Consider the following 12,109-nt stretch of genomic DNA (forward strand, 5'->3'; position numbering starts at 1 on the left):
GGTGAAGTCAGGAGAGACATCCTTCGTGCTAACAAATGCTAATATAGGTGAAACAAAGTTCTGCCCAGGTATATATGTTACTATAAATAGATGACATATGAAATTGAAAGTGAACAAGCAGAACACTGTGATGATGTATTCAGGAACTACCGAAACACCAAGAATAGGTATTTTACCTTGCCCAAGACTTTACATACTCTTTCTTTCAGAGCTTGAAAAAAACAAAACCAAAAACATATGCCTATTTTCCTCTGTAAAACCTCCCATTTCCCTCATTCAGCAGGCTCCCAATTTATAGTCAAAGTTTTAAGGGAACAAATAAAAAAAGTAACAAGTCATCCATTCTTCATGGGATAAAAAGTGACAATTAATCCATCATAAACAAAGCTATTGCTGTCAACACTTCCATGGCCAGGACCATTGTTATGCAAAACCCTGATTTATAATATCCACTTGTTTTGTGCCTAAGATTTAAACCTGGATCTTCCACAACCCAGCTGCCTACCCCGAACATTCAGACACAGGCTCTACCACGTCCCCTGTGTGATTAATCAGAAATTTCAACCTGACCTAGGAGACTTTGAAAAAACACAGCACATTTTCAAAATTACCTTAGCTAGAAGGAATCAGAATGGGAATAAAAGGGGACAGATTGCCTATTTGGGGAAACAATTCCCATCAGTGCTCTGTACCTGGTCCCAATTATCTGTCTCATTGACAAATCGCACACTTGCAGATCTAGACCTTCGATGTTTATTGCCCTGTGAGTCTCCGTAATCCCTGAGAGGAGAAGTAGGCAGGAAGTGGCGGTTCCCTTTATGAGATAAGAGATAAAAAAAAATAAGTAGGAAGACAAAACTTTGTGCTGGAAATTTTTCATTTTGCTTCAAGAAAAATGCATGTTTCCTCTTGCCAATACCTTTATAGGCCACATTACAGAAAAAAACCTATTATATTAAATAATATGCACAAGCATATGCCTCTTAGCTCTTCTCAGGATTCTTCTTCAATTTAAACATTTCTTACCTATGACATACATGTATTCCAGAAAGAGGTTTCCTTTGTTTCTCCAAGGAGTAAGAAGTTGTTTCCTCAAGTTTTATTTGCGCTAGCAACGACTTTTCCTTCATGTGAATCTATTAGAGCTTCAAACTGCTGTACTTCACAGTTTTTACATAGGAATCAAAGTTATAGAGCTTTCTACTAAAATACATTAAACACTAGTTCTGGGAGCAATACTCCTCCCAAGCACACTTTTTTGTAAAATACAATGAATTTTCAGAGGCAAACAGGAAAAAACCTACTTTTCTGTAGATGATAAATTGGTTCTGTTTTTTCCTTTTTCACGGAGCCTTACATAATTTCATCTACACATCCATAGACTCATGTATTTAAAATTTAAATTCCCATTTTTGCTGGGAAGCAAGCTTCAGAAGCTGCCATATCTTTTGGATTTAGCTTTAACTTGTATGTACCTAAAACTCATGCAGTGACAATGAATTTTCTCAGCTGAAAGAATCAACGTTTCATTTAGATATCTCAGGATATCAGCAGAAAATACTATGTAACAGAAAGCTAGAAGAATTTACCAAATAAACAACTGTGTAAATTAATGCAAGTCTCCCAAATTTCTAAACTGAATTTCTTTAAAGTAATCAATGATGACTTTTCATGCCCCTATCTCTTACACATTTTTCTTCTTAATTCCTTCTTTCTATACCACAGCTATATGACATAATTTAAGTATATTCCAGCAGTTTAAGTATTTTACCTGACGGTCCTTCTCCATCCAGATCACTAGGATATAAGCTTGAGAGAGATGCACTTCTCATTCCAGAGTTTCGTGTTAGTCGCTGGCTCCTTAATTGACCTATAGATTGTTCCAGCGTTTCTTTTAGCTGCAGAAAAGTTATAATTTATTGAAATATGAACACAGACTCATTTCTTACAAAAAATGGAAAATAGTATTTATTTTAAAAGTCATTAAGAGAATCGAAATTATTTTTAAGCCAAGTACAGCTATGAATTAATAATAACTTTTCTTCAACATCTCATATATCATATTCCTGTATCGTAATTATAGCAAAACATGTTTCCAGCATTGGTAGCTTCAAATATCAAGTTTCTTAAACCCGATGGTGCACATGGTGCACCATAATGAAAACTCAAAAGAAAAGTTTGTCTCCTGCAACCAAAATAAGACCTATTTGCCAGTAATGCTCAATAAGAGCCCTGCAAAATCCAGAAAATAACTTCAAATTATTTTTTACTGGAATTGTTCTACCAGCCCTACACCTGGAATCAATTTTACATATGGCTATCAAATTTCCCTAAGCAGCTTTACAGCAATCCCTACTTTTAGTAGTTTTACTTCCAGGAAAAGGCAGCCATTGCCAACTTAAGAATACAGAAGTAACTATAGTTGTAAATAAGTTCTTCATTTTTCAAACTTGCATCTCATTTTCTACAATTGTATTTGCTGACTTTGGTTCTTAGCCACTTGCTTTGTCACACCTTTATCTGACAATCCATAAAACATCAATTTCTGAAGGTTCTCCTTCTAAGAGAAGCTTATACACAATGGTTAAATTGATGCTTTACTCTTGTAGAATTATACACACCATGTTGGATCTCTTTCTCTGAGGAAAGCAAACCTTCTTCACTCTTTCTCTCTACCTTCATATGTAAAATATTCCTACATTTCATATGTGTCTGATTCAAGGAAGCACCAGCTACAGTTTGTTTGTAATCAAGTTTTAAACCTCTCTTGCTCCACCAATACTCTGTTTTAGCTATTTAGCACAATACTCTATTTGTGCTTGGCATAGTACCATAACATAACAATCTATTGGGTGCTCATAAACCAGAAAAATACTGAAGCTACAAAACCTGTCAGCAAGTTCCATTATATAACACATTACTATATTTTGATTTAGATTGCTCAAATAAATATGAAAAGGTTCTGTTTACAGCTACTTAACTCCTTATATACTCTGTCCATTACTACTAAGTTTTCAGCTATGAATTTTATTAATGGAAAAGACTGAAGAAGTTAAGATAAATTGAAAGTTGCTCACCGTTGTTATTGCTTCGGTTTGTTCCTTGTTGTATTCTCTGTACTGTCCTAGCAAATGGTCAACATGTCTCAGATTTCTGTTGGTATCCTTAAATAAAAAAGTTTTAGAAAAAAGTCAAAACAGAAACCTCCTCTAATCAAACATTACTGTTGCCTTTATTATCCTTGGTTTCTCAGATTAAATTGATAAGACAAGTGCTTTTTAAATGGTCTATGCATTCAAAATCCTATTCAAGTAACCACAATCTGAAGTGGCACAGCATGGTTGAAGGGAAGGAAGAAGAAAAAAACCACCCACACTATAATTTCAGTACAACAGTAAGGCCTCAGCTTCAAATAAAAACTTTTTCAAGTTTCAGCAACTCTGTAGAAAAACCTTTTTAACCCAAAGATCTTAATTTTACCTGCCTATAGAACAAAATTAGTTAACTAAGAAATAACAAGTTCTTTAAGTTGAACACACTAGGTAAGGTGCCTGCATAAGCACTTTCTGATCAGATGAACAGCTGGATCAGATGGCAAATCTGCTGAAAAGCAGTCAACAAAAAGCAATTAGCTTAAAATCAGAATTTCAGAAGACCACCTAGAAAGAGGTTAGACAGAATCAGAATACCAAAGAATACCAAATATTTAAAAATAGTCAGATTACACTCTTATTAACTCATTTCTTTTTCTAGATTGATGTTTATTTTCCACCTAAGAAGTTTTGAGGTTTACTGATTTTTCTCTTCCTGCATATTAAAGGGAAAAAATATTCCTGGCCAAGCAATAAGTGATAAAACATATGCCCACCCACTTTGGGTATTCAGAACTGTCAGCTAGAGAAGAATGGGAATGACTTCTCAAGCAATAATGCTGTCAGGATAGCTAAGTGTCTCCTCCCACTTGCAGAACAGATTCAGATATTCCCTCCACTGTGTCCACTGAAGCAGCAGGAATTAGATGAACACTCTTTCTTGCTCAAGTATGTATCTCTTACAAGTTTAGAAATAATGCTTCTCACTGGAATGTTCCACATCTAGAAAATATTTGAAATGTAAGCTCTATGATGAAGGAATTGACTGCCTACATATTTACTTCATCAGAAATTTGGAAATTTTACACAGTACAAGGCAACCAAGACAGGGCTGGAAATTTCAGCTAAAAATTTATTGCCTTTTGTGAGAATCTGAAAAAGCTTATTTGGCCTTATTCACTTTGCTAACGTTATAAAGGTATTACCCAAAATGTAATTGTTTAACAACATTCTATTACTGTCTGAAATAACAGCTGTATAAAAGTGTAACAAGCTACACACTTTCAGCTCAAAAGCAGTACAATCAGTGTTCCAAAACCTTTTTGGTTTGCATGGAAAGCAATGTTTCTCATCTATAAAGTATACTCCACAACTTTAGAAATGAAAATTTTGTCCTATGTTACAGAAATGCAGACTCTATAAATACTTTAAAACTGTGTTTTGTAAACAACCTGTAAAGTGCTTGCTAAAGTATGGATCTTCTCTGTAACTGCTTCAGCACCATAGTTCTGAGTTCTGTTGTAGGATGCTCTCAAAGGCAGCCTTCTTCCTGTTCGACTCGTAAGAAAGTTGTCTGAATCACTGGATGAATTTGCCATTAGTATCTTGCAATCTAGGTAGGAAGACTAGAAAAAGTAATGTATGTTAAATCCTCATTGTAACTGAACAGTCTTGCACAATAATTCCAAAGCAACTTCATAGACTCAGGCTACATTTCCATTAGCCTTTCTAATTTGGGTCAGCAGGATGTATTTTTGAAGCAGATCTTCCAACTGCTCCTTAGTTATTATCTTCATTCACATCACAAAGCAAAAGGCAGAGCCTCTCAGGAGCAAATTAAATCAAAAGATGCACTCTCAATACTTCCAAGTGTTCAGTACCCATGGCAAGATCACAGCCCCAAGCAAATTCTCCCCCCAGAATATACAGTGGAGATATCAATGCTTTATCAATTGTTCGAGTCTGCAGAGTCATTCCCCTTTACCTCATACTATTGCTAAGCTCTATTCAGGTTGCCCAGGGCCAGCTAAGACAAATAACCCCAAGTAACTGTCTTAAGCAAGTCTAGGAATCAGTATCTTAATGACTCAAGGAGAACCGGAAATATTATGGGAGAAGGGAGTGTTTTAAACAGAAGGGAAAGGAAAGAAAACTGTGACCAGGAAGTTATAGATTAATCAACTTAAATATGTGGAAAAAATTAAAATGGGCTATTTTAAGTTTCCAACAACAGATCTGTTCTCAAAAAACTCACAATAACAGTGTATGTGTTGATATCAAATAAATCAATCTGGTAATGAGGAAATTTGTTAAACAGGGAAGAAGCAGTAGAGATCATTTTTTTTTTCTTTAAGTCTTCAACACACATAACAATCACAAAAGTAAGCTGAAGTAAAACGAACTAAAGCAAGCTTTCCTAAAACTGGGTAAGTATCAGAACTCATAGAGCAGTTAACAGAAATTAAGTGTCAAATCACAGAGGTATCAAGCAAGAACCTAGAGTGAATCCACTGTATCTTTTCATTAAGTGACCTGTTAATGTAATATAATAAGTTGATTAAGTCTGCAGCTGACACAAATACAGCCGCACTGGACAAATACAGCTAGAAAAACTGAAATTGGTAGAAGAAAGAGGTACGGAGGGGAAAGCTTCTAGTTGAATATGCATCAACAGTGTCATCTTCTAGAAAGAAAAAGCTGAAACTGTGAATATTGTGAAATATTCTTTCTATTCTCCAATGTTAATTTGACATAACCCAGATTACTATATTGATGCTGAGGCACTTCACTTGACTTCAAAAATTACTTGAGGCATTAGAAATACAGCTTGTAAGGAAAGAATGGGGATTGATAAGTCTCAAGTATGGCAAGATAGAGGAGGGAAATACAAACAGTTATGCCTAGTATAGTAAAGTCACATAGTAACTGATTAAAATAACAACCCTCAAAAGGTAGGTTAGATACAAATATTTTCTTAGACTACTACACACTGCAGCAGTTTGCCTAAAGGTCATGGAATCACAGTCACAAAATCTGTGTTAATATCCTGTGTTGGGAGACAGTCTGAGGCTACTTAAGGGAAGAGGAAACAGACTGCCATACTCCTGAAACCCCTTTAGTCCTGTAGTCAACAACACCACCAAAAAGAAAATAAAGGTGTCATTCTTCTAGCCATTAGAGCCGAAATTTCCAAAAGAAACCATGGACGGATTCAAAGTTTATATTGTATTTTATATGGAGGCAACTTTTTCCAGATCCTTATATTTAGTTTTTAAAAGGTTGTGTATTTCTGTCCCCCTGGACTTGGATAGAAACCTTTCAAACATGAAGGAAGAGTAAATCAACATGCTCAGTCTATGCTCAAGTCTATGCTCAAGTACACCATTACATTTTCTGAAGTGGTGAATTTATCTCATCTTCCATCTTCTTATGTCACTAAAGCACATTTTTCTGACAGTATCAGAATTTACTATTCCAGTGCCTCTCACTCTAGTCAGCTGCAATGAAGTCTTAATGATGCTGAGTAAGCATAAATACTAAACACTGGGAAACTGGAAATATGGGATATTTTCAAAGACAAAGAAAAATAAAATAAATAAAACACTGGCAGAAATAACAACATGGAATAATACTGATTTTTACCATAATTCGGTTTAAAAAAATTTTAAAAAACCAACAAACAAGTTGACTCAACCATAAGAGCCCCAACTACTGAAAAGTAAAGACACTAGAGAAAAAAAAAAGGGAAATGAAGATTTACAACAGGAAAGATTAACTGGTTCATTTTCAGCTGACGAAAAATAGGTTCATTAAGATACTTACTAGGTAAAGCACTGAAGAAAGGCCAGTAAGCAAGGTAAACATAAAAGAAAGCACTGAACAAGAAGGACATTTTGTCTCAAGAAAACTTACTATTTGTGATTAAGTAGCATTCCTTTTTATTCTCGTGAGCAACCTAAAAGGAACCACAAGTACTTTTAAGTTGATGAAGTTCTCTTTCATACAAAGCAACATCCTCATTTTAAAAGGAAATACAGAAGTTTCATTTTAGATTTAAAAAAAAAATCATAAAGGAATAGAAATTTGTACAAATGTTCCATATGCACATTTGCCTATTAATTTAAACAAAAAAAAAGCTTATCACTTTTTCAAAAAACTTGACTAATTTTAGCACATAATCATACAACTTACTGGGTTTTAGTTCTACCCAAACAGATCATAACTTTTCTTCAACTGATGAAAAGCAACAATAAATACTTGATACTTTCCCTTCCTGTAGAAAATAGGGCATTTCATTTTCACTGAGGACTCTCAGGGTAAAACAAACACGAAGCAGACCTGACGGTCTCAACAGCAAGTTCTCCAGCTCAGGTAAACCACAGATAAAGTCACCTGATTACTCCTCAAGTGTTTTTATTTGTCCAGCTCTACACAGACTAATATATCACTAGGTAACTGACTTACTGTTAAAGGTAGGTTTGAAGCCTTATAGCTAAGACTTATAGCTAACACCTGAAAGGCCCTTTCCTTCAATTTGAGCCAGGAGTAGTTTTCAAAAAGCCAGGAAGACGATCCCACGTGGTGACAGTTCGCCATCGTGCTTTCAAGCATCTGCACCACATTTTATTATCAGTTTGTGACACCGCGCTCCACTGCTCAGCACCACGGCCCTGGGGCCGCGGGGCACTCCAGCACGGCTCCGGGCACGCCGGCGGACGGGATCCCGCCAGGCCCGCGGGCTGTCCCGGGCTGTCCCGAGGAGCCCCCGCGGCCCCGCTCCCCGCGCCTCTCGCCGCCGCTCCCGCCCGGCGCCGCTCCAACCCGCGCCCGCCCTCCCGCGGCGCTCCGCACCCGCACAGCCCCGTCCCGCACAGCCCCGTCCCGCACAGCCCCGTCCCGCACAGCCCCGTCCCGCACAGCCCCGTCCCGCACAGCCCCGTCCCGCACAGCCGCCCTGGCCGCAGTCCCGACTCTGCCCATCCCGCGCCCCCGGCCCTCACCGCACAGCGCCCCGAGGCGAGACCGCCCCGCTTCCCGGGCACCTCCCGCCCGTCTCACCTCGCCGCTATGGCAACTTGAACTAGCCGCCCTGCAGCCCGCTGCCGCAGCCGCCGTCCGGGCGCCGGGTTCCTCGCAAGGCTCCGTGGGACAGGGAGTCCAGAAGACGCAGCGCCGCCGTGGGACAGGCGGGGTGCAGGACTCCAGCGCCCGAGAGGCTTTGCGACGGCGGCGCCGGCAGCGCGGAGAGGGAAGAGGGACCTCGCCCTGCGGGGGGACCGGAGGGCCTGCGCGGGGGATGAGTGGGGATGGCGGAGGACCTGCTGTGGCGTTTATTAAAGTTGTTAAACTGTAGACCTTTACCAGATACGCGCTGGTGTTTACAAACACGTCAGATAAACGATCGCGGAGAGCAGAAACAAAAGTTGTTGCCCTGGCAAAGCAGGCGAGGCTGTTCCAGTTCCGAGGAGACGGCACCTGGCTGATCAGCTGGGAAAAGGCGTGTGAGCTACGGAGAGCAGATGGTTCTTACTCGGGAGGCATCTCCGTTCCTGCCTCTTGACTTTTTCTTGTTTCTTTAGGCCACACATCTCCCTGTTCCCAAATACTGTATCCATTACCCTTCTGTGCAGTAAAACCGGCCAAATATTGGAGTGCTGGCCTTGAAGAGAGAAAAGGGATAAAGAATTCTGTGAGTGATCACAGGTAATGTCACCCAGGCCCCTGAAACCTGGGCAGAACTTGCAGTAGTCTCAGAATCACTGGGATGTTTGACTGCAATTCACCTTGTGAGAAATAAAAACCCAGTCGGGCAATTTCCAATCAGAATTTATTATATGATAAAAGCAAATTCAGCGCTGGGTGATCAGGGAAGGGGTTCAACAACTCCCAACGCCTGTCACACCCAAAGAAGACAGTTGTTCTACATTTATTTCCAGCTACTACATGAATATTCATTATACATAAGTATAAACATTACACATTGTTAGGTACATGAGTATAAACATTATTTCTTAACAAGAATGTTATCTATAAGCATAATATATTGTTAAATCAGACATTCAGCAGGTGTTTGCTTGTTATCTATAAATTTTAAGAAAGGTGCTATTATCTAGCTAACTAAACAAAATTCTCTCACTATAAATCCTACACAAGGTAAAAGGGAGGTAACTTGTTTTATCTCTTTATGGGGGCCCAGTTAAGTTTTACGATTTGTTTTTCTTTTCTCTCTCCAGGTCATATTGACCTTACACTGTTTTCTCTTAATTAGCCCGAATCATTTTCTCAGTTTATCACAACCTGTAGATGAGCAAGCCCACGGTAAACACGTGTTGGGTTTTTAATACATGTATGTGTGTATTGCCTCTGGGATCCATTCGAGACAGTGACCATTGAGTAGGCCTTTGAATACAGTAATAAGGCATGGATGACAATCCATACTATCCACCTTCATTCCTGTCTTGCAGGACTGTTTCATTTGCTCACAATGAATCAGGCATGCTTGAATGCCTAGAATGCCAGGCCCTCCACACTGGCAGCATCCACTAGCAGCCCAGGCAATCACTGCTGGCCTTTGTGTCTTTCTGGTCATGCTTAAGAGGCATTGTCCTCATCTTAGCTGAAGAGAGGTGAGACACAGAACAGGAATTTAATGATATACTTTACTTCACTGTGAACTGAAGCATTAGTGAATAATTAGCAAAGAATTAAGTCTTCTCTGGCTTCCAGTACCTGGCCATTGTCCTGACCTTTCCTCTGCAAACTGCAGCATGATCAGTTTGTGTTGACAGGTCTAACTGCAGGGTGAGGGTCAGGGCTTCTATTCAGTCTTATGCTTAAGTATCCTGCTTATGGTGGTCTCTGGGAGACAGGCCCTGAATTTTCCTGAGCTCTCTGAGGGATTTTGCACCTGGCAGTGGGCTTGGTCCTCCACAGACTCAACAGAATTCATCCATGAGCAAATTTCTTTTCCTGCCCTAGTAGCCTCTCTAAGGTCATCACAGAGCAGATTAGGGGCTAAGGAATAGGTCCTGGATGTGACTGGTACATATATGAGAAGTGTATTTGCATCTATGCTGAGTGTGAGCACATCTGGCTTGCTACAAACACAGTGTTCCAGTGGAAACTGATGCCAACACCTGAGGCGGACATACTGAGCACATCCACTAGTTCTAAAGACCATGCTAACCATGCATATACCAATGGAGAAAGTAGATAGGCAGCAAACAGCACATGCTGTCTACGTCTATATTGGTTTAATGTTGTAACAGAAGGAAGCAGATGCTTCCAGTGCTTCAGACAGCTATATGCACACAGCTATATTATCAGCTGTAGCATTACACAAATATTGTAACTCTTTCGCATAAGCATATGAAAAAAGGCTTATGCCGATGATTAATACGCAGCTTTCTCATCCTCATCAAGCTGAGACTTGCTTGGTACAAAAAGTGAGATACTAAAGACTGTTACAGAAAACATGTAAGCAGGCATGTATGCCAAGATTCCTGTATTGTGTATGTCTTTGCTGAAAAAGATCCAAACCATCAAAATCCCACCACTCCCAACAGAGAAGGTTACTAATTTACCAGTGCAATGCACTGTCAGCTCAGTAAAGTCTATTCCCTGTGCATTTTGATTTCCAGACTAGATGGGTTCATTAGGGGTTTGGTTTTTTTTTTTTTTTTTGCTACAACTTGCTTTAGAGTAGGGAGAACCCTAAGATTTGTGTGCACATATTTGTCACGATGTCCAAATAGGAACATAAAAAATCCACCCTGATGGTCCATTTGGCCCAGCATACTGTGTTCATCAGTGAGAACAGAAGATGATATTTAGAGGGAGCACATGAACCTCACTACCTTCTATGGTCTAACCCTCTCTGTAGTTTCCTCCGCTTCTCACTTTTGTCATGTCAGAGGACATCTGTAAGAGGATTGTTTCCTTTGATATATGTTTACAGGCATTTAGCCCCTAAATTTGTATAATCCTGTGTGCCTCCCCAACCTCCTGGCAATGATTTTTGGAAGTTTCCTTCTGGATATGTGAAAAACTGCTTTCTTTCTACTCTATGTTTTTGCATAATAAGGCTGTGCTAAAGGCTGGTTTGAAAATCCAAGTAAACTATATCTAAAATTCTGTTGACAGCTTCAGAAGACTTCAAAAACATATGAGGAATATCTGTCTTTCAAAAAAGCAGTTTTGATTCTTCCTCCAAAGAGAATACATTCATTAATTTTATTCTTTATAGTATTTTCTATTAATGTACCTGCTACAGTTATCAGAGCCGAAACTGCAGTCTTTTATTTTGGATTCTGTAATCTGTAGTATCTAAAATTCCTTAGTTTTTTCCCTAGAATCTCTGTTAAATATTAGCATAATATTAATTTGGTACAAAAGGGTGTTAATTGAGAAGTACACAACAGTCACCAGTTCTGCTTTAGCAATCAATAAGTAAGATTTTGACTGGTTATTTTTCTAAAGTTGAATTTATCTGTCCATGAAGAATATAAACCTGAGAACCTCTCCAAGCTCTTCTACAGTAGAGCATAGAAACAGAACATCATTCGGTCTAGGGTTATGGCTTTATCTTCTCTACATGCTCCTTGTATATTCTGATTTATCTACTAGTCTTATAGACTCTGGCAGCATTCCTTGTTTTGTTGCATTTGAAATGGGATTGTTAGTTTCTATTTTTCGCAAGTTGTTCCTCTGCTGCTTTTGAGCTTGTTTTACAGTATTTTACATTTAGCCTGCTAGCATTTGAAAGAAAACTTTGTGTTCTCATCTAAAACATGACGTTAACTTTTTGAAGTATGATTCTTTGATTTTGCTAACTGACCTTATCCCAGTGTTAACAACATTGGCTTTCTTATGCCCTTCCTGAAACATTATTTATTAGATATGCACTTGCAGTTTGGTGACCTTAAAGACTCACCATGGGACATATAAGGTAGATCCCTTGTCTGCCCCCTTTAGCATTTGAACAAGTATCTTCATATTTCTCTAATCCTCTTTTTTGA

General features: G+C 39.0%; 1 protein-coding gene across 1 annotated transcript in view; it reads right to left on the bottom strand.

Moving 5' to 3' along the window:
- CEP128 (centrosomal protein 128) overlaps positions 1–8,144 on the bottom strand; it is a 105,572-nt gene extending 97,428 nt beyond the window's left edge. The window contains 6 exon segments of the mRNA XM_032690265.1: positions 693–814; positions 1,772–1,898; positions 3,078–3,164; positions 4,544–4,704; positions 7,005–7,047; positions 8,093–8,144. Coding sequence (XP_032546156.1) covers positions 693–814; positions 1,772–1,898; positions 3,078–3,164; positions 4,544–4,690 — 483 coding nt within the window. The 5' untranslated portion in view covers positions 4,691–4,704; positions 7,005–7,047; positions 8,093–8,144.
- Between the last annotated feature and the right edge of the window lie 3,965 nt (positions 8,145–12,109).

Source organism: Chiroxiphia lanceolata, chromosome 6 (genome assembly GCF_009829145.1).
Source record: "Chiroxiphia lanceolata isolate bChiLan1 chromosome 6, bChiLan1.pri, whole genome shotgun sequence".
NCBI classification, from domain to species: domain Eukaryota; kingdom Metazoa; phylum Chordata; class Aves; order Passeriformes; family Pipridae; genus Chiroxiphia; species Chiroxiphia lanceolata.